We start from the raw sequence: 24083 nt of genomic DNA on the forward strand, positions 1-24083 counted from the left end.
TTTTATTCCTTTCCTTTTTTCAGTATGACAGAAATAAATTTCCAAACAGAAAACTAAAGTCTATTTTAAAGTATAAAGTAAACATGAGTTCATTTTAAACAATTGTATAAGCACACAGTGATTAAATTGACCATATTCCAATGATATGACAGGGTAAAACCTCAAAATCCTGGAGAAGCACAGCTTTCAGCTGTGTCGTCCAAAGTTCAGAATGTCAAATATCCTGAAGATCCAAGTACGAATTGCACAAAGATGTTTTTTTTTGGGGTTTTTTTTTTTTTTTTTTTTTGGTTTTTTTAAATCATTTTTTTAATCATCAGTTGCCTGATTACCATCGTACTATAAACAGTATTTACTTTTAGAACAAATAAATAGTTTGGCATCAGTAGTTTCTCAGTTTAGGCAGAAAAGTAAGTGAATGATGTAAGAAGGCAGACCTTACTGTTTCTGTGAAGGTTAGCTAAATGTGTTTGAAAAGAATTTTTATAGATTAGGTAAAAAAAAATGTAAATATGCCAAAAAGATTAACTGTTCCTGAAAATAGATTGTCTATCTTATGAAGTTTTAGATGTAAGGTATGTATTTTAATCGTGAATTTACATTAAAACAAACCTGAGTAGAATAAAGATTTTTTTAAATAGTATAGGCCTACCACATATATTTACGTTATTAGTTACTGTAGGATTATTTTTAAGCAACATAATTTATTTGAAAAATGAAATAAAATTTTAAAAAAAAGTAATTGAGACGCATGTAACCTGTTTGTGCTTCTGGTAGTACAGGAGCGCCCCCAGCGGCTAACAGGTGTAGTGTTTTCACGTAGGGCGTGATTGCGCGGCCCCTCCCCCTCCACAGTCGATCTGGAAAAGAAAAAAAAAACTTTTTTGTATCGAAGGAATCAACAGCCGCCATCTTGTCGCGGCTCGGAATTGGGATTTCGGTTCAACACTGGGTTTTACGTAGAAATCGATCCTCCAAACCGCTATATGACAACGTCCTTCTGCATGAAACAAAAGGTTAACGTCGCATCGGAGACATTTTGTGCGAAAAAACGGGAATTAGATCGGTGGTCGTCGGGCAGAACAGCTCCGTATATCTGATTTCCCCTTCAGAGTGCGGCGATTCAGCCCCTGTCGCCGTACGGGAGCAGTATTGTTTACCGTGGGCAAGCGGAGACCAGATCGTGACTTTCGAGGGGATTTGCAAAAATATTGCATTTTTATGCAATTGTGCATTTTTGTGGAGATTCGCGCGATTTTTGCATGAAGAAATTTTGACGTCACGCGAAATGGGTACTTTGAACATCTAGAAATTGCGACTTTCTCCCGGAATGCAGCAATCCGCCTGATTGATCTGGATTATCTTATTGAATCTTGGTTTTTACATGGGGAACATTTTATTTCGGGTTATTTAATGATAATAATGTGGGTGTTGGGTGTTGGATTATCATGGGGTGAATGGCGGTGGCGAAGCGGGGCGCTATTGCATTTCTTTTGAAAGACTGACTCACAGCAAGGAGTAGCTAACGCTAACAGTTAACTTAGCTGGTAGCAATCAATTAGCTAGCTATTAGCCAGTTAGCTAACATTAGCAGGCTGCCAGCTTGCTAATGTGCTAACTGGGAAGGCTTGGATTGATCAAACAGCTTCCTTGTTAGAAGTATTCACAATTGTCAACTTAGGAAAACAGTGTAGAAAAACAACTATGGCTGAAAACCTGCTGGATGTCGGACCTCCCAGCTCCAAGCGGCCGAAGCTGAATTCACCTGCCCTGTCAGCGTCTGATGGACAAGGTAAAGGCCCAACACTCTATACACGTTTAACTCAATGTAATTAACATTTACTCTTACTATATTCATTACTTTTCTTTATTAATAGCATTTATTAACCATGCAATACAGTTCTGGGTTAGTAGGTCAGTTCGGTGTACTATGAGAAGTTAATGTGGTTTGGTCTTGGTGGCTCGCAACTGGATCTACCTTATAGACGCCAGTGCCAGGCTTGTCAGGTATGCTTGTGTTAATGCAGTATAATGCATCCGTGCAAGGCATCGTTCCTCCACTCCTGTCTAACGCAACAGTTGAACAGCGCTGCTACATGCAGCTTGCGCTGGAAGCGCTCACAAAAGAGAGCTGTCGGTCTAATAGGGGGAAAAACAAACTTTAGGTTTAGTGCTGGTTTTTAAGTCGTTTTGAATTATTATTATTATTATTATTATTATTACTATTATATACTGTTAGTGACAGTCAACTGAGCTCATGCATGTAAAGGCAAAAGGAGAGTACCTTGCATGCATTTGGTTTTGAATTCTTCCAGAAAGTTTTGACATGTTGAAAATACCTTATCTTGAAGAGAAGCTCATTTTGACATTATGGAATTGTCCACAAAACCAGGCATGGTGGTTTTCATGGAAACAAAGTGAAAAGACCTTAATGTCTTGATTAGAGTAATATAAAGTCTTCTCCAGAATAACATGTTTTGTTCATTCATACTCTTCTCCGATTTATGATGCACTGTGATACTGTAGTCCATGATGTTTTGATGCTGATGTTGCTGCAATTGGAGTTTTTTGAGGAAAGGTTTCCTATTGTATTTTGTGCTCAGTTTTCATGTCTGTGTTGATGCTGCTGTAGTTGTGAATTAAAAAGATGACATGACTCATATCTGAGCTCAGCTATCAACTTTAAAAAAAAAACATATTGATAGCGATAAAAATTAAACTCATTATCAAATTGGTCTATGTCACTCCACCTAGAAGAACGTCTTTTTTTTTTTTTTTTTTTCTTCCAGCATGGATTGGACAGGGCAGCATGATTGTTTAGATGTTTTTTTGTTTTCTTCTTGTGCTTTTGAAAATAGTACAAGGCTCTTATATATTTTGTAATAATGAGCACTCTTGAGATACACAGTAAAGATATGCTTATATAGTTCTGTGCGAATGTCTTGAGTTTCCATGTCTTTTTGCTCACTGCAAAGCATCCAGACATTTTTAATTATTTAAATAATCTTTTAAAGTGTTTCAGAACTGTAGTTTTCAGTCTTTCTAAACATCTCTCAAAGTTTATTGGGGCATTGTCTGCTTTTTCATTCATTTTAGTCCAGTTTATGTACCTGAACATTTCTAGAGTGAGTGCTTTTGTATTTTTGGGTATGTAATGCTGATTTATTAATCTCAGAAGTATTAAATTGCACAAAAGTCAGTGGATGAATCGGGAGGCCTGGGTATCCTCATTAATCTTTTGATTTGATTTGATTCACAACAGTCTATTTAGATAGATTTTGATTATATTCACATACCAATAGCACCTATTACCACGGTTACAATACCACTTTAACTGATGTTGTTTTAAGCTTACTAGTGTCAACTTCATTAGCCTATTGTAAAATTTGGATTAATGACTGCAGATTCAATAAAGAAATTTTGTCGTCGTGAGACTATTGAATTTGGTCTGAATGTAAGGAAGACACTATGTAATAATCTGAACTGACAAATCTACATGCATTTCTGAAATACCATAGCAATACAGTGTTTTTCCTATTTCACAGCCAAAAGTGCTGTTATGAAAAAAAACACTTAGTAAAAATAACTTTTTAAATGGCCTGGTAAAAGTGTTTCATTTTGTGGAGCTACTCTAAATATTCTTGATGTTCACACTTCATGTAATGTGTTATTGTTTTCATAAAATCTACAGAGATTATTGGATCAATTTAAAATCATAACACAACACAGAAATTCATACAAACCTGGTGGCTTTAGCTTGTTTTGCTGTGTGCGTTCCCTATGGCCATGACGCTGTGGGCGTTAACAGCAGGAGAAGTAGTTCAGCTGCTCCTCATATAGCAAGAGTGCTTCAATCTTAACCTGCGTGAGAAAATAATAAAAACTCTTATATTTTTGTTTGATTTATTCTACATTCTATTCTATTCTTCAGTCATTTAGCAGTCATTTATCCAAAGAGACTTACATACACACTCAGCCTGATAGGCTAAGGGGGCAACTTGGGGGTCTTGCCCAAGGACACTTCAGCACATAAGTCAGGGGAAGCCAGGAATCGCTCTTCCAACTTTCCAGTTGGAAGACGACTGCTCTTCCTGCTGAGCTACAGCCACCCCTTTTTTTTTTTCCAGCTTGTTGGCGTGTTTTACGAGTCGTGTTCTCTGTCTGACATAAGTGATATCTCCTGCGTGTGCATGTCTGAGTGTAAAAATTTATCTCCAACTTTGATGTAGGAGTAATTTATTTTGAATTGATTCAAATAGATTTTATTTTAATCCAGCCCTATGAGCCAAAGTCATGACACATCAGGCAGTTTAGCCATTTTTATTTTATATTTTTTACATTTGTGCTGTTGAGATGTGAGACACTAGCATGTCAAAGACACATTTTGTTTTTATTCCCTTTCTTGGGCTTATGAATAAAGCAGAAGAAATGCTTTCAATTGCCATGAAATGGAGTTATGGTTCCAAAAAGGTCAGTCCAACAAAATTATTATCCAAAAACTCTGCAAATATAGAAAACCGAACAGAATTAATAACTATGTGAACAGATTAATAATTGCCAAAGTGACATATAAGACCTTCTTGGTTGATTCATCAGCTTTTCAATTAAGGCTTTGCATTAATGGAAAGATGGCTGCTAAACTGCTATTTTCTGTCAAGGAAAGTGGGAGTAAAGAAAGGGTGATAAATTCTTGCCAAAGCCGGACCTAAAAATCATTGAAACTGTATGAACCGTTTTGACAAAGAGCTAAACTACAGGACCACAAAGACTGCACACCTACACCAACCCTTTGTAAAAATATATGTATGTATGTATGCATGTAGGTAGGTAGGTAGGTAGGTAAGTATATATAAGGTAGGTAGGTAGGTATGTATTTATAAGGTAGGTAGGTATGTATGTGTCAATAATTGTGGGCTTTAATTTCTTACCAGCTCTAAGCTCTTATGAGAGAATTATCCCCATTTCCCCATGGGCAGTTGCAAACCTATGTCACAGCCCAGTGATCACGTGACCATGAACCCCTTGCCGGGGAAAACCGTCATATCATTCCAGCATCTTTACTGAAGTGTGCAACTAAATCTCATGGATCATTTTCTATCAAAAACCAATGGAGAAAACCTAAAACTATAATGTCAAACAGTTGTATTGATAACCCTCAGTCTCAAGGCTACAGAGACTGCAGCTGGAATTCCAGCCAGTAAGACGATCCATTCACTAATCTTAAAGTGTCTGAAGGAAGAAAAAAAAAACAGCAGAAGAAAAGATGAGCGTTAGTTATAGCAGTGGTGGTTCAGTGATGTTGGTCATTTCCTAAATCCTCCATGTCCTCAGCTAGGGCCGCTGCCGGTAATGGTGCCAAGCAGTTCAAAAAAAGTTTCAGGGTAAATGATTTAGAATATATCTGTGGCTTGAACATGGCAGTGGTGACATGACCATGCAGTTTAATATCTGGTTTTCTAATGTTATATGTTCTGCCTTTTACTATCAACTGTCTCTTCAGCGACACACTGAAGTAGGGCTGTAACAATATGCTTTTGTCCCGACTTGATTGTGATTTTTTTTTTCTGGTGTCGATTTGATTTAAATCGCGATTCTCACAATTCTTTGATATTGCTGATTTTTGTAGATTAAAAACAAAAATAAATGTTAGATACTTTTTTTTTGCTCGTCATTTTTCTTGATTTCCGTTAGGAAAAAAACAAAACAGTAGCCAGACCATCATTTTGCTGCTATAATGCCCATGATGACAAGTAAAAAGATCAATATAAACAATAAAAATTACAAAAAAAATATTTAATGGATTATTTTTATTTTGGGGAAAAAAAAAAGCTATGGTAGCTGCATGAATGAAAAGTCTGCTAGAAATGCACCAAGCAATTACAGGAACTTGTGAAAGATTTTAGCCCCGTCATTATCATTGGATGGCAATAGTGTACTGCTGGGTCTCTGACAGTGGTTAACAACGCTGTGCTAAAAGTTCCTTAATAATGGAAAAAGCCACTGTAAGTAACACCAAATAACTCATTTGGAAACCTAGATGATAGCTAGCTGCTCGATTATGGCAAAATTATAATCACGATTATTTTGACTGAAATTGAGATCTCGATTATTTTAAACAATCATCCTTTTATCTTTAACATGATTTTTTTTTTTTTTTTTTACATTAAACCGTGATTTTAAGAAAAAATGTCTTAAGGATCCCACATAGTTTAGAAAACAAACAAATAACATGAAGCTTTGTCTTGACAGAGTGCAAATACCGATGTAAACTGAATAGATAAATATAAGTAAGGATTAAACAATGCTGCGCGTCATGGTGTTCTTGGGCGTCTGGCATTATAACCGTCTAACACACGGTTACGAGTTGTTTAATCCGCTTATGCCATAGTCCTACACAGGAAACATTTTATAACAAATTTGTATTTCTTTTCTACAACATTTGCTGAAGTGTAGAAACTCTCATGTTCGCTGTCAGGCCACAACGCATTTCTCTCATTCACCTGTTAAGACAGCTGATCTGAACCAGCTGATTAACGCATTGCTATGGTAACGCCCCGTAATGGATGGATATTACAGTGTTTAACTCGCCGAAACACGTGTGCGTTTAGACAAAAATAATGCAGCCTGTTCTCACTGGCAGTGGTATAAATGATGTTGTGAACTTCCACAACCTACAGTAGTTATTCTGCATTGACCTGCAGCCGGAGCCGAATGAGACTGGCCGCCTGGGAGTGCTTTAGGATGGGGAGAGGCTCCTGCTGCTCGTTCCTTACAGTAACTGCAGGACAATATGTGCCTTTAAGTCAGTCGCCAAAACACCAGAAAAGTCTCTAAAGCCTGTTACATACTCCACGAGAAGCAAGAACTGAGTTCTTGTTCTCGAGGCCGCAAGAACAAGAAAAAACATCTTGTTCGGCAGGTTCATACATACTCCACGAGAAGCACATCTGCAGCGGGGAGGGATCACTGCGGGGGGTGATGTCTGCTTTATGTGCAATGAACCCGGTTGTTGCCTCCGCTGAGGAGGGTTTTTTCCCAGGCGTCTTTTTGCTTAAGATAACTTAAAAGGTTACGGAGGGATTTTATAAATATTTCAAGAGTTGTTGCAAATGTAAAAATGAAGAACTGATTAAATTCTGGTGGTGATCAGGATCACCGTTTGGATCCAGGAATGTTTTAAAAGGATTCTTAAACATTGTGCTTGGTGGAGGTTTCCGCTCTCCGAGTTTCTAGTTTCATATTTAACGAGCAGCTTCGTCCGCGGTAGGGCGGGTTGTGCACGCGGCTGGATCCGAGTGTTTTATTGCCACATGTAAAAATGTTCGTACTTTCTCACCACCTCGATCAGCTGTTTTATCAAAACAATCCGTTTTGCCGGCAACAGCAAACACACGGAAGCAGCAACTCCGCTTCATGCTTTCTCTGTGTTAACGACGCCCACCTCCAATGTCCGACCAATCACACGATACTTCTCGGAGCCCCGCAAGAAAAAAGTTCTGCCAGCCCGGTGTGTCATGAACTGTCCTCAAACACGTCCGCAAAAACAAAATGACGTCATTTTCTTCTCGGAGCCTCGAGAACAAGAAAAAAGTTCTCGCTTCTCGTGGAGTATGTAACAGGCTTAATAATTCCAGTAAAAGTTGCTAGATTTGTTGCTAGTCTTTAGTGATAACAGTGGCTGAATGAAACTAAAGTGGATGTGGGAGGAGTTTACAGCACAGCGCTGCAATGCCAGTGACGCTCAATTAGCAACTGAAGACAGCAGTAGAGGAAACTCCAAAGAGAAAAATAATCACACCCTTTTATTTTTATGATCGTTGAAAACCCAGATTGTAATTGAGATTAAAATCAGATTAATCGCCCAGCCCTAATGATAGCCACATCAAAACAAACTTTAAACTCTGAAGTTTTGTGCACATGGATGTGAGATACAAGGAGGGGTAATAAACAATTCAGAAATATCCCAAATATCACACACCTCACTAGTTCAATAGCTCATTTCAAAGGTCAACCCTCCCAAGGCAAGCTTGATCTTAACAGAACTCTTATCAAATGGAAAGAGTTTAAGAGCGCTTTCACACTGCTGCTGTTTTGTCCATTTTTAAACGGATTGTGGACTTCCAGGGATAGTACGATTCATTTGGCGGAATATAAACACCTATGTGAATGCAGACCAAAGAAGTGAATTCTGGTCTTCTTAAAAGCCAAGGGCTCATACACTTGCAAACATACTATTCAGCAACCAAGATTAAATGCCAACAGTAATGAAGCATCAAGAAAAAGAAGGAAGTGATGCAGAATATTGATTGGGTAGAAATGAAATAAAACCCAACAGCATGTGTTTGGGAAAACATTTGTTCTTCACACCATGTTAAAATTAGGAATACGACTTCTGAATGACTTCATTCATCTTCTGATGACGACAGCGGAAACAGCTGTAGTGGCAACTGAAAAAGGCAGTCCAGAAAATGTTTTGCATCTCCATTTTCAGAAAAGTGGGGTCTCTGGATGACATTTTACAAGAATTATGGCTTATGGACTAAACCTTTGTCCTTTTTTCTTCCTTTTTTTTAATCTCGTTTTATTTTGCAAAATATTTAAATGGAAACGCAGCTTCTATCATAGTGGTTTTAGTTTTGGCTATTGACTTACCGGCTTAAGCTGACTTTCTGTGCTCTCCGAAATTCATTTTCTTTTTGTTTACTTTTGTACTGGCAGATACATGACAGTGTCATGATAGTGTATGCATTACATTGGATAATTTGTTTGACTTGAGAACATGTTTTTATAAAGTTCTCACAATTTAATTTTAAACTATAGTCACAGAAAGGAAGCCCTTAAGTTGTCATTGGTTTGGTTTTACTGTTGGCACATTGCGGAGTGTTTTTTAAAAACCTGTTATTAGCCATCGTCATCTGCTCTGCTAAACCCACCACCAAACAGACAAGGTTTTTACAGTTCTAGAAAATGGCAACTAGGCCACAATGAGTGAAGTTACAAAAAAAAAAGCCAAAAAGCTATATTAGCATTTAGTTTGTGCTAATTAACCATGGCTAAATATTCTGTGATCTTGCGGTTCACTTAAATTTACTGCACTTTATTTTCTGAAGAGAGAGAATAAATTGTACCAAACTTTCCCCTTGTACCCACATCACAAATGAAATTTTTGCTAAAGTCCAGTTCCCTTTTCATTATTTAATGGTATCGCTACCAAAGTGAATGTTCTCCCTGTCCATGCGTGGGTTTCCCCAAGTATTCCGGTAGTTATTTGTCTCTCTGTGTTGGCTTTGTGATAGATTGAGTTGTCCAGGGCGTACTTGCAAATTGCTGGAATAGGAAATAAACGTCTAGAAAATTAATAAATTAAGACAAGGTGATTAACTGATTTTAAGCAGGTAATTCAGGTTTGCAGTTCATTACTATTTAATTTTATGAATTAGGATTTTTTTTAAATTTGCTCAAACTTTTGTTGTGCTTCTGTAATAAGCAGCAGGCTTAGCTCATCTGCTAGTGAGATGCACACAAGTACATGCCCACATTTAAAGCAGAAGTAAACACATTTAACATTCTGTGGGCTCCAGTGGCGTCATACATAAGATAGAGAACATGGGTCAGGAAGTGATTTAATAGAATATGTGATAGAACATGGGCTAGAGAACTCCAGTTCTCAACAGCTACAATACAGTGTTTCCCTGCTGTGACACACCTGACCCAAATCAATGGCTCATTAACGGGCAGAAGGAGAAAATGATAAGTTGTTGGAGAACCTTTTCATTTGAATAAAGTGTGTTGTACCCATAGTCTGTATCACAATTATTAATCACAATCATTCAGTGTTTCTGGAAAAACATGTATTTTTAATGCACCACTTTTTCTTTTTTTTTTCTTTTTTCTTTTTTTTTTTTTTTTTTTTGTCTTGCCCAGCATTTAAGCCAGCAGACTGGATGCTTATTTGGCCACGGGGAACTTTTATAGATGTAATGATCCCCTTGTATTTCTTGATTCTTATTTTATTTTTCTATATGTTTTGGATAATTGTTTGTATTACAAAGTTTATGCTGCTGGACCTGACCGAAACGGATAGAAAAGGGGCAGAAAGAGAACAGAAAAGAAAACAGAAAACGAGATAAATGCATACACGTATATGCACATACATACCCACCTACATATATATGTATATACACACACACACACACACACACACACACACACACATACATACATACATACATACATACATACATACATATATATATATATATATATATATATATATATATATATATATATATATATATATATATATATATATATATATATATATATATATATATATACACACACACACACACACACACACACACACACACACACACACACACACACACACACACACACACTCACTAGGGCTGTGACAATATGCTTTTGTCCCGTTTCGATTCCGATTTTTTGGGTGACGATTCGACTTAAATTGCGATTCTCAAAATTCTTCAATATTGATGATTTTTGTAGATTAAAAACATTTTTTATAAAACTTCTTTTTGCTCGTAATTTTTCTTGATTTAAGTTAGGAGGGAAAAAAAACACAAGTAGCCCGATCATCATTCTGCTGCTATTATGCCCAAGAAGACAAGTAAAAAGATCAATAAAAAACAATGAAAATGACAAAAAAAAATATAGTGGATTATTTTATTTATTTAAAAAAAAAAAAAAAAAAAGATTTTTTTTTTTTAAACAAAAAAAATCGATTTTAAAATTGTGAAGAAAAAAATCCCGATTTCCGATTTTTCGATTCGATTTTCCCACCACTAATATACACACACACACACACACACATACATACATAATGCACCACTTGTAAACAACCTACCTGGCAACTCTACATCACATGTGTGTGTGTGTGTGTGTGTGTGTGTGTGTGTGTGTGTGTGTGTGTATATATATATATATATATATATGTATATATATATATATATGAACAAATAAATAAATAAAATATAGCGCTCCCTCTGCAATTTTCATACAGCGCAGGCAACGCCCCCTTGGAAAAATAATTACACGAAGGGATATCACATTTCACTTATCCAGTGTTTTGATGCAGCGGCATTTTCCATTCTCGAAATGACTTGCTCTCATCAGTATAAAGCTTGTTACATCCTCCACCAGATGCTTTGTCTGAAGCCGGGAGGGATCAATTCGGGTGGTGATGTCTGCTTTATGTGTAATGAAGCTGGTTATTTCATATTTAACGAGCAACTTCATCCCGGCAGAGCAGGTTGTTCACGTGGCAGGGTTTGTGTATTATAATGCCATGTGTTGTAAAAATGTTTGCATTTTTTACCATCTCGATCAGTTGTCTAATCAAAACAATCCGTTTTACCTGCAAGAGGAAAAAGGCAGACCTGAAATGACCAAGCAATCCAACGATACTTAACTGGCTTGCTGGTAAAAGGTGTGCTCGCTTGGTATTTAGGCAGTTTAATGAAGCCTTAACCACACGTTTTCCCCCTGGTGGTTGGCAGACTACTGTTTAAGAACCTGAGTAATCAGAGACGCACACATGCAGCAGAGCTCGCGTTTTGAATGTAAATATTGTAGATCAGGTTTATTTAATTGTGGCCACCAAAATCCTGATCACAATCAAAGTCCGATCTAAGTCATGTTGTTAACCGGCTAAAAACTGCGGTTCTGCATTCCTTCTGCTTGAAGGTAGAGTACCTGTCAATCAAAAGGACACGCCCCATAACATGCCAAATTTCGAGATGAAATTACTTCTAAATGTAGAGTTAGAAAAAAATTCACTCCCTTTAAAGTTGTCATGAAGGTAAACTTGAATTATTAAACCTAAAATGGATTTTTGTACCAGGCTGTAAACATGTTTTTTTTTCTGCTGTGAAGTTGGTCTTTTTAACTATGGGGATTTGTTCTGTTTTGGAGCCAGCACCTAGCAAATTTTTGTCATTTCCACATAGGTTTCACTTTTAACCGTCAGAGGTTGCCGCTTGGTTGTACCAGGAGAAACTCACGAGGACCAGTGTAAAAGCAGAGGCTGGTAGCTATAGATGTGTCATCTTGGGAACCTCATGACTAGATTCCATTACAATTCTGCGTGCTATGATTAAGTGGTTAAAGTCAGGATTTTCAATGCATTTTTGTCCCGTTGAAAGTTTTTCTTCCCCTCACTCCGTTGCTACTTTAATACTACTTTTCATATTCAATTTAGTATCCTTAAATTGAAGTAACCAAGCAAATTCATCTCCACTATAAAAGCAATAGTTGGGAACAACAATTTGTGGCTTCTTTTTTCCTCTAATGTGGGCTGGGGACTTTACATTTTATTTAGGCTTTAAATACCTTGCGTATAAAATAAGTCTTGTCCCGCCCTTTTGTTTTTCTTATGTAGATAGAAACCAAAATGTTTCCTAAAGTTTTCATGCCACACTTTACAACTGTGTTTTCGTCATCTAATTATTTTGAAAATAACCATTTTTGAACATTTACGAATTGGATATGAATTGGCACGTAAGATCGTGTTGCATCAATAAAATAGTGAATTGGCCCACCACTGGTGTTAACTTAATCACTGCGCCCAAGTTGTAGCTAAAAAATAAACTGTCACATTTATTACTAAAACTTGGAACGACTGAACAGGCAGTTATTGACGGCAATCTTTTCTCTGAATGCATGCCTCTCTATGCCGCTCTAACTCAGACATCCATTGTGTGTCAGACTAGCTTACTTGCTGGTATCTTTCTCTGTAGCTCATTCTTAAAGGACCACACCGTTCTATTAACACAGTGCTGTAAACAGCTCTTCACAATGGCTATGTTTTCATGATCTTTTAATTTGGAATGAGTTATTTTAAATTAAACTATTTCAATGAAAGTGTTGTCCTTCGAGTTTATATAGAATTAGTTATTCCAAACTGAGGATACATGGAAAACACGTTTATTTGCCTCTACTTAATTCCGCTTTAGGCCAGGGGTTGGGAAGGGTTCTAATTGAACAGGGGGTGGACGTGACATACATTGTGTTTAACAAAAGTAAATTTCACTTCCTGCCTCTTTTCTCTTCAGCTACAACGTGGAGGCATAATAAGTACCTTTTTTTTTTTTTTTTGCTTGAACTTTGATTATAATTTTTAAGTACCAGCTCAATGTGAGCATACTACACTTTTTTCAGCAGCTAGGTTACAGAAGGAAGAAAAAGCACCAGAGACCGGAGGTAGAAGACTGCACGGAAGATGTGCGTCATGCGCAGAACCAGGCGAATTAATCATTGTCGATTTTAAAATGGGAATAAATCACCCATTTGATTCAGAATTAAGTTTAATTCGAAATGGCAGTCGGATGTTCTCCTGAAGGATCTCCTCCCAGACCTGGACTAAAGCATCCTGGACAGTCTGTGGTGCAACTTGACGTTGGTGGATGGAGCTAGACATGATGTCCCAGATGTGCTCAATTGGATTCAGTTCTGGGGACTTCTCAAGAATTAATCATTGTCCATTTTAAAATGGAAACAAACCAGCCATTTGCTTCAGAATTTAGATGAATTTGAAATTGTATTTTAATTTAGAATTAGGTGGTGACAGTTATTTTTTAAAGCGGGTTTCACGGGTTTTTTGGAGTTAAAGAGGAATTAAAACGCATAAAAACATGGCCACTGAAACATAATTGTCCTCAAAACAAAAAAGAGACTTAAAATAGCTGTTGTCTTTTTGCATATGTCCTGCACATCCTTTATTAAAATGCATTTAAGCTATCAGTTATGACAAAAAGATCAAATAGATCAGTGTTCCTCATTGCACGGCTCGCGAGCCGCATGCAGCTCACTGATGACCCTTACCGACCCTGTCAGAGTTGCTAGTTTTGGCTAATTTCAGCTGCTCTGTCGGTAGCTTCATATATATATATATATATATATATATATATATATATATATATATATATATATATATATATATATATATATATGAGAGAGAGAGAGAGAGAGAGAAACACTCACATTCCAGAGGCATTATTGTATTTTCACCATATACTGTTGCATAAAAATGCCATTATTCCATGCAGTATTTAGGACCACCATTCCTTGTTAAAAAGCTGAATGTTACTGATTTGGCAACGTGGCAGGATACGTAGTGTGGAGACGCTTTTTTTGTTGGGGGGTAGTGGCTCTCCTTTTGTCTTAGTATATTGTTTAATTAACAGTGAGGATCACTGAAGTAGATTAATAAAACAGATGTTGGAGCTTGTGTATGCACCTGTTCTTGGGTCCAGTTGAGCATACAGATTCTCCAGCTGCAATATTTATGTGTTAGTCCGGTTTGAGGGCTTTGATTTTTTTTATTGATTTTTATTTATTTATTTTTTTTAAACTATTTAACATAATTACATTAATTTTCTCAAGTCTGGCTTTGGTTGGGAAAATGTAATGACTTTATTTTTTCTCTCATTCATTGTAAACGTGTTAGGTTGTGTGAAGGAATTCGGTCAGCTCTTACAATAGTGTTACCATACCTGTAATTAAATTTAGCTGGCTGAAAGGTTCCTTTGTCCTAACTCCCAAACTTGGCACCACTGTACTGGATTCCATCCTATAGATTGGGGGGAATTGAAGAAGTTGAGCTTTTCCAGCTAAAAATTGACTTCTGATCCAAGGTTATATAAATCTAACATAATAGAGAGTAGTGGTGGGAAAATCAAATTGAAAAATTGAATATCAGGATTTTTGCTTAACAATTTTAAAATCTGAATTTTTTTTTTGTTAAAAAACGTTGGGTTTTTTTTTTTCAGATAAATAAGAAAATCCATTTTAAAATTTTTATCATTTTATTTTTTATTGGTCTTTTTGTCATCTTGGGCATTATAGCAGCAGAACGATGGTCTGGCTACTGTGTTTTATTTCTAACTGAAATCAAGAAAAATGACTAGTAAAATACATTTTTGTTTATTTTTCATGTTTTTAGTCTACAAAAATCAGCAATATCGAAGAATTGTGAGAATCACAATTTAAATCAAATTGGTACCTAATTAATCTGAATCGAGTCAAATGAGGACAAAAGCATAATGTCACAGCCCTAATAGCAAGTCTCCCACCCTTATGCGACACCTACGAACCTGCCCAGTAATACAACATAATTGAAACAAGGGTAGCTACGTTGACAAGGCCCTTTGTGTTATACTTTCATTTTACCAATATGGCAGGGCAGGTTATGTTAAAGATCAATAAAATCCAATTGATTTTCACAGTACGTCTTTTGTTTTATTTTTTAAGTTCTTTATTTTCACTCTCAATGGGAAAACTATATTACTTTTCTTAAAATTTGGACCAAGGGAGATAAATTGAGACACAATGCTTTAATGTTTTGTGCTACATTTTCAAATTTGGCCTTTGAAAAGGTAGATGTGACCATCAAAATAAAATGATTGGTGGTTTAGAAGTAGCTTTTTATGCTCACTTCATTTTATGTGTATATGGTTAGATGAAAATGTGTTAATCAACAAATTGAGAACTGGTACAACCCATACCCCCTGACTGCATTTAATGATACTTAATCTTACTTTATAAGAAAAAAAAAAAAAAAAACTTAATCAAACTTTGGTTTTGGTCTTTAGCAGAGCGGTCAGGGAAACATTACAGTAAGTCTATATTTTGAAATTTATGTGGGGTCATGCCTAAGCACATGTGGTTGGTGTGAATCCTTTACAAAGAGCATCCATGTGGCTGCTGTTAGACAGGTTTGGATGAGAGAAACGAGCGACCGAAAGATGGATGGTCCCTTGAGGCCCAAACAAGCTCTTTCCACATGGAACACCTGCTTGTTTGATACTGGGGGACAGACTTTGAGCTACCACAGCAGATTTGTGCAGCCAGCCTGTGTTTACTCAGGGAAGTGTGTAGGCCAAGTGCCCTCATTAAAAGCTGAACACTGACTGAATCTCAATGAAGATATCCACCAGCAGTTGAATGTTAATGATTGCTCTATTTTGTTCTTGCACAGATAACTTGTATACTTTGTGTTGCTAGCTGATTATCCTAGTGTTTTTAATAAAAAATGTCCTCAGGATGCACTAGGTACATTTAGTTAATGTAGCTGGGATCACAGTTTAAAGAGGAACTAGAGCTAAAATGCATTCCTGTCAAAAGAATACATATTACTGGAGCACAATTTTTAAAAGATTAGCAGGTTATTCTGTGCCACATGCTCAGTTTTAGGTTTAATACCTGCAATGTCAACAAATGGAATTATTTAACATGAGTGTAATGGTGAAACTCATTCATATATGTATTCCCTGCTTTGAACAAGTCTTTTCTTGCATTTATTCCTGCAATTTCATAATTGGAAAGCAACCTTTGTCTGTGTGTCACTGCTACATTAATATGTTTATTATAAATGCACAAGTACATTCTTTCAGAGAACCAGGCACTTTGTATATTTGAGTTGGAAGTAGGCTTGTCACTGTAACAAATTTTGCCATGCAATTAATTGTCTCAGAAATTATTGCAATAAATGACAATATTGCGCTAAGCAAATGAAATTTTCACACCCTTTTAAAGATAACATACTTTAATTTCTAAAGAACATTTAGCTCGATGTGCAGACTAGTTTATGCTAGGGCTGCTCGATTATGGCAAAAATTATAATTATGATTATTTTGACTGAAATTGAGATCTAGATTATTTAACACACTTATCCAGTATTTTCAAACAACACTGCGTGTTGTGGTGTTCTCGGCACTGTGTCGTGCATTATAACAATCAAATGGACGGTTCCAAGTTGTTTAATCCACTTATACCATGGTCCCACCACACAGGAAACATTTTATAACAAATTTGTGTTTCTTTTGCTAAATATGCTGAAGCATAGGAACTATTTTATGTTGGCCTTGATGTACGTTTTATGCCAAACAACTGCTGTCAAGCTACAGCGCGTTTTTCTCATTCACCTGTCAAAAGACAGCTGATTTGAACCAGCTGATTAATGGATTGCTATGGTTACGCCCCGTAACGGAGGGATATTACAGTGATTTAACTCGCCAACCTATGAGTGCATAGGTCGGTAGTTTTGGCAACGTGTTTATAGACCATATATCTGGAACATATGGTCTATAAACACGATGTAGCACAGTTACATAGTCTATAGTCAGCTCATATGAGGGGGCATGTTTGGACTTGACCAGAGGTGGAATGGTAAGATTGATTGTTTTGATCGCCTTCAGTATGTCATTTTTTTTATGTCATTGTAAAGTTGTGGAATTGCTGTTTGTAGCATGTATGCTCATCCAGGCAATTCCTACCGACTGTGAAATGTTTGCAACATTTTTCAAAATGTCACTTTTTCATCAATATTAAAGGGCAGTATCGCTTTACCAACCACGCTGTCTGAGTGCACAACATGTTGCACTGTCCTCTTTATATTTAATTTGTTGATTAAACACCGATTGTGGATTGTGGACTGTCAGGAAGTTACGGTCTTTTTTTCCAGCTGGGATAAATGCAGTTGATGTGCAGATGGAAGCTTGTTGTATTACTGTATTTAGTTAATATTGTCTTCAAACAAACGTGGCACTTGAGAAAGAAAAGAGAGAGACATGAAAATGATTGCGTCTGGCAAACTTATTGTGCACATTTTTTCTTATCGTGCGATTAATTGACTTATTGCTGATTGCGACAAGCTTAGTTGGAAGCAATGCATAAATATTTTAATTCACAACTCTATTAAGATAAATGAACTCTGGCAAAAAATTTGGTTCAAGGGTATAGCAGGGTTTGATATATTTAGCATCAGAATAACATCTTCATCTTCATGCCGCTTATCCGGGGTCGGGTCGCGGGGGAAGCAGCCTAAGCAGGGAAGCCCAGACTTCCCTCTCCCCAGCCACATTTGCTAACTCTGCAGGGGGGATCCCGAGGCGTTCCCAGGCCAGCCGAGAGATATAATCCGTCCAGCGTGTCCTGGGTCTTCCCCAGGGTCTCCTCCCAAAGGGACGTGTCTGGAACACCTCACCAGGGAGGCGCCCAGGAGGCATCCTGACCAGATGCCCGAGCTACCTCAACTGGTTCCTCTCGATGCAGAGGAGCAGCGGCTCTACTCTGAGCCCCTCCCGGATGACCTAGCTCCTCACCCTATCTCTAAGGGAGAGCCCGGCCACCCTGCGGAGGAAACTCATTTCAGCCGCCTGTATACGAGATCTCATTCTTTCGGTCACGACCCACAGCTCATGACCATAGGTGAGGGTAGGAACGTAGATCGACTGGTAAATCGAGAGCTTCGCCTTCTGGCTCAGCTCCTTCTTCACCATGACAGACCGGCGCAGAGTCCGCATTACTGCAGACGCCGCACCGATCCGTCTGTCGATCTCGCGCTCCATCCTTCCTTCACTCGTGAACAAGACCCCGAGATATTTAAACTCCTCCACTTGAGGCAAGACCTGACTCCTGACCCGGGGAGGGCAATCCACCCTATTCCGGCAGAGGACCATGGTCTCAGATTTGGAGGTGCTGATTCTCATCCCAGCCGCTTCACACTCGGCCGCGAATCGCTCAAGCAAGAGCTGGAGATCACGACCAGATGAAGCCAACAGGACCACATCATCTGCAAAAAGCAGGGACCCAATCCTGAGGCCACCAAACTCCCATGCCCCCTCCAGGACCCCAAAGAGGGTATAGACCTGGTCCACTGTTCCGCGACCAGGACAAAAACCACACTGCTCCTCCTCAACTCGAGATTCGACTATACGGGGCACCCTCCTCTCCAGGACCCCTGAATAGACCTTCCCAGGGAGGCTGAGGAGTGTGATTCCCCTGTAATTGGAACACAACCTCCGGTCCCCCTTCTTAAAAAGGGGGACCACCACCCCAGTCTGCCAGCAGCACTGCTCCCGATGTCCACGCGATGCTGCAGAGGCATGTCAGCCAGGACAGCCCCACAGCATCCAGATCTCATCCACCCCCGGGGCCTTGCCGCCAAGGAGCTTTTTGACCACTTCAGCGGCTTCAGCCCCAGAGATAGGAGAGTCCACCCCTGAGTCCCCCAGCTCTGCTTCCTCATCGGAAGACGTGTTGGTAGGATTAAGGAGGTCTTCGAAGTATTCCTTCCACCGACCCACAACATCCTGAGTTGAGGTCAGCAGCTCCCCATCTCCACTGTACACAGTGTCGATGGAGCACTGCTTCCCCCTCCTGAGCCACCGGATGGTGGACCAAAATCGCCTCGAAGCCGTCCGGAAGTCTTTCTCCATGGCCTCGCCGAACTCCTCCCATGCCCGAGTTTTTGCCTCGGCGACAGCTGAAGCCGCATGCCGCTTAGCCCGTCGGTACCTATCAGCTGCCTCCAGAGTCCCACAGGCCAAGAAGGCCCGATAGGACTCCTTCTTCAGCTTGACGGCATCCCTCACTGCTGGTGTCCACCAACGAGTCCTGGGATTACCGCCACGACAGGCACCAACGACCTTACAGCCACAGCTCCGGCTGGCCGCCTCAGCAATAGAGGCACGGAACACAGCCCATTCGGACTCAATGTCCCCCACCTCACTTGGGACATGTTCGAAGCTCTGCTGAAGGTGGGAGTTGAAGCTTGCTCTGACAGGGGACTCAGCCAGACGTTCCCAGCAGACCCTCACAACACGTCTGGGCCTGCCAGATGTGACCGGCTTCCTCCCCCACCATCTGAGCCCCCCTCTTCACCCGAGTGTCCAAGGCATGTGGCCGCATGTCCGACGATACGACTGCAAAATTGATCATCGAACTGCGGCCCAGGGAATCCTGATGCCAGGTGTACATATGGACACTCTTATGTTAGAACATGGTGTTCGTTATGGACAATCCATGACGAGCACAGAAGTCCAATAACAAAACACCATGCCTGCCAATCACTCCCCTCCAGGTCTCACTGTCATTGCCCACGTGAGCATTGAAGTCTAACATCCTTCAGAATAACATCCTTTTACACAATCCCACTACTGTAGAACAGAATGTAGCCTGTTGCATAGCCCATAAGAAGCAAAAACTTTTTTTTCTTCTCGAGGTCACAATGAGGACATCTTGCGACTTGTTTTCGATGCATCAGCCAATCAGAGCGTTCTTCTTGTGGCACTTCAAGTATTGTATGATTAGTTTGACATTTGAGGTGGGCATAATTAATACAAAGAAGCATGAAGCAGAAAGTTGTCAGCTCCTTCATTCTCACTGAATGAAGGTTAAACAGATGGAAAAAGTATGAAAAATGTGACACGGGTCATATAAAGACATGGACCCCATCGTGTACACAATTCCACCCTGCTGTGGACTAAGTTTCTGGTTTAGGACACATTACGTAATTTTCTGACATTAAAACCCTGTGTGGGCATGGGCATTTCTTCAGCCTCTGAGCAGAGTTTCTCTGAATGCTAGAAAACACACTGGCTGTTTTGAATGTGCACTGTTGCTGATTCAGTGCACAAAAATGCACAAAGACAAAAAAAAAGAAAGGGACAAAACAAGTGTCAGTGTAAGATCGTTGGAGAGAGCTAACAGGTCAGCTAGGATGCAAGATGGTTGCCAAATTAGCCATTGATAGGGGCACGTCATAGGGAAAATGGCAAAAGTTATGTAGTCTGCCTGTAAATATGAAATAAACTGGTCAAATGTTTATGGCACATAAAATGGTTAGACTGACGGCTGGCAGGCCAGGTTTTTTCTTGTGTACCAGGCTGTGGGCTGTTGCTGCATCTCCATGTAACAGACAGATGTGATCAATTTGAACTTGGAAGGTGTTGTCTGGTCCAGTTGTTCTGAGCTGTAGCTTGCTAGCAAACAGGCTATGTTTTGAATATTTCCTTCTGTATTTCCAATGTATTAGTGGTAAGGCTGGGTGATGAAGGACGGAAGAAATTTAATATATTACATTGAAAATTAAGTCATTGTCAAGTGTAAGCAATGTTTGGTGTAGCACCTGTAATTAAAAATAAGTAAATTAAAAAAGCATTTTTAGCATATAAAACTGTGCACCATTACCATTGTTGGATTCTGCTTTGGGTTTCTTATATACAATTCAGATGTATGAAAACATGGCTGGTTGTCATCATATAACATTTAGAGAATTCTCTGAAATTATGTTCCAATTCCTGCATGTTTAACCTCAATTAAGTCATGACAGACGGTTACAATGGGATGTAGTGAATGAGAGATGCATTGTGAACTGTTTTTGTACAACCTGTAGCAAGATGAAAAAAGAAGGAAAGATTACAAAAGAAACCTGATGTGTTAGCTTTGAAGATGAATGACTCATTTCTGCATCCATTTGCTTTTAAATTACCTCCAAATTTTGTATATTTGTTTTGAAAGGCTTTTAGTTTGCATATTTTAATGCTCCAAGAAATGTTTTGATCAGTTTGGATTAGGGAAGTTTGCCAGATATTAATGATAAGAGACTCACGTGGTTGCATTTGAGACATTTCTTTAAACATTTAGCTGCACCTTTCATATTTAAAAAAAAAAGAAAAAAAGTATTTGCCCCACTTATTGGGAAAGGAACTAAAAAACAACTGTTCATGTTCATAATGCCCCCCACCGCTAAGAGTTTTCTCACCATCTTAATCACTTCATCTCAAACAAATCAGCACTCCCTAGGCTCTCAGTATTATGCTAACACCTCTGGATGGTGTGACACAAACATTCCTCCACTTCCCAGCAGGATTTTCTGTCACACTAAACTTGCTAGCCAGTGGCTATGCTGTTACTATTACACTGTCATTTGTCTTGTAATACTGAGAAATGCAATAGCACAGCAGCGTTTAGCTTGTTGGCCTTTTAATATCCTATGACTGGAAGCATTGGTATGCTGTCGTGTGGAATTGTGTGTGACATGAGTCGCTAGTGTAACACAAAGAGCAGATGTAAATGTTCTAAATATAGACACTATATAAGTTAGACTGATGTGCCCTATTATAATACACTTACGTTAATATTCTTCCAGCATTTGAAAAGAATTTTAATTTTTGTAAAATCTGATCAATTTTGCCTTTCTTTTGTTTCCCTTCTCATAGATCTGGTGAGTTCTCTTTCCTGGGATGATTTAGAGAATGACCTTCCAGATGAATTGATACCTAATGGAAGTGATTTGAGCCTAATGGGTGGGATGCCCTCAAATGGGGGAGCAGCATCTGGCGCTGGTGGCCCAGGTGGAACTCCGCTTGGTCTTGGTGGTGCCTCTGTTGTCCCTGATGCAGCCGCGAAGCATAAGCAGCTTTCAGAGCTTCTTCGTGCTAGTAGCACCTCCAGTATCACAGGGGTACAGGGAGCAGGGCTCAATTCAGCTAGTCCTCAACCTGGAGGCATGGGCACACAGCTGGGAACACCACTGGGCAAGAGCCCTCTTGGCCAGGGTTCACCCAACAACCACCCCTCCCCCCAAGCTCAAAAAGCAGGAACACCAACTGGAGTAGCAGGACAGAACAACAGTAACAATTCCACGACTATGGGTTTGAACACAACAGCGTTCAACCAGACTATGATCAACAATAGCCAGGGCCATGCTGGACTCATGGCTCAGGGGGGGCAACCTCAACCTGGGCAAGTGATGAATGGCGGTCTTGTACCTGGAGCTGGGAGAGGAAGGGGAGCTGGAGTAGCAGGCATGCAATACCAAGGATCGGCATTGCAAGGGACTGCGCCAGGACCAGGGGGATCTGGAAGCGCACTGGCAGAAACACTTACCCAGGGAGGACAGCAGATGGGAGCTCATACCACCCTTAGTGCAGCCCAGCAAGCAGGCAACATGAAGGTGAGTCATGCTCCCACGTTTTCACATTCAGCATTTTTGCATGCAGGATGCTGAGGCACATGAAAAATATGTCTTGATCTATTTCCACATACTTGTTAATTTGGTTTTCATTTCAAATGGATTGCAAATATAAATAGTTTAAACTTTGGGAACGTATTTATTTGTTAGATAGCCTTTTGATTTCTTACAAATATCAGCGAGTTGATGAGGAGTTTTCTGGCCTTAAGTTTAGAGCAACCTCTGATACAGTGATTAAGGACCAGGGGCCTCATTTATAAAGCTGTAGCACATACAAGATCTGGCATACGCCAGTTATAGTCTATTCATAAAGTGAAACGGACGTAGGAGATGTGGTTGCACTGCTTTAAGAATCGGGAAGTTTTTTGCACCGCTACGCAGGGTTTATAAATGAGGCTCCAGGACTTCATTTAAAAAAAAAATCTGCATAGATATTGTCTTACATTGCAAGGAATTCTCTCTAACCAATCAGTGATGGTTGTCTTTTTTATGTCTCTTAAGAATTGGTTTAGCTGGGTTGAAACTTTGTCTGAGATGTGCCAAATAAAAGGGAAAAAAACAGTATCCTTTGGTAATACAATTCTTGCCACAATAGAAAACCTCCCCAAAAGTGGGGCGATGTACAATTTCAGCAATGCAAAAAGAGTTTTAGTTTTTGAAGTATTAGTAAGAAAAAGGAAAGCAGCCTCATTCAAACTTCCCTACCCTGAGTGTTCAAGCTGCAATAGGAAATACAGATTTTGTGAAAAATTAAAAAGGAATCTCTGCTCAAAGTCTGTTGCTGAGCTGCACTACACAGTTATGCAAGGAGTCGATCAGTGTCACAATCGGCCATAAAAGATGGGTAATGGATAATTGAGGATTTTTCTTTTTTTGGGGGGGGGTGGGGGGGTGTCTGGTGATCCTTGCATTGCAAAAATCAAAATAGTGTTAGAGAAATGTGCACTTCATTGGTGATGAACAGCCAAAACAGCCTTGAAGTGCTCACATTATGCATTGTAGTTAATGATCCAAATGGAATTTTCCCAGCTTTTCGATGTGCTTTGATTTTGCATTATTTGTTATAATAATTTTAACAAAAAAAAGATTTTTTTCAAGAATACTTGCAAGTTGCATTGGAGACATTTCTTTAAACATTTAGCTGCACTTTTAAAAATTTGTCACAAAATGCAACTGGCTGTTTGCATATAAAAGCCTTCAACCACATGTTCTTGTTTTATAGACGAGACGCTGAAGCTCTGTATGCAAGTACAACATAGATGGTGTGAGTTGTTTAAGAAACTATTCGAGGACGTATGTGTGG

The 24083-nt window shown here is 39.1% G+C and overlaps 1 protein-coding gene across 3 annotated transcripts in view; it reads left to right on the forward strand.

The window, feature by feature from the left end:
• Positions 1-930: 930 nt before the first annotated feature.
• The window catches only part of crebbpa (CREB binding lysine acetyltransferase a), a 56710-nt gene continuing 33557 nt past the window's right edge, over positions 931-24083 (forward strand). For all 3 annotated transcript variants that reach the window (XM_079264582.1, XM_079264584.1, XM_079264583.1), the window contains exons 1-2: positions 931-1792; positions 22026-22762. In XM_079264582.1, coding sequence (XP_079120708.1) covers positions 1705-1792; positions 22026-22762 — 825 coding nt within the window. In that variant the 5' untranslated portion in view covers positions 931-1704. The remainder of the gene's footprint in view (positions 1793-22025; positions 22763-24083) is intronic.

This window comes from Telmatherina bonti (genome assembly GCF_933228915.1).
Source record: "Telmatherina bonti genome assembly, chromosome: 3".
Lineage (NCBI taxonomy): Eukaryota > Metazoa > Chordata > Actinopteri > Atheriniformes > Telmatherinidae > Telmatherina > Telmatherina bonti.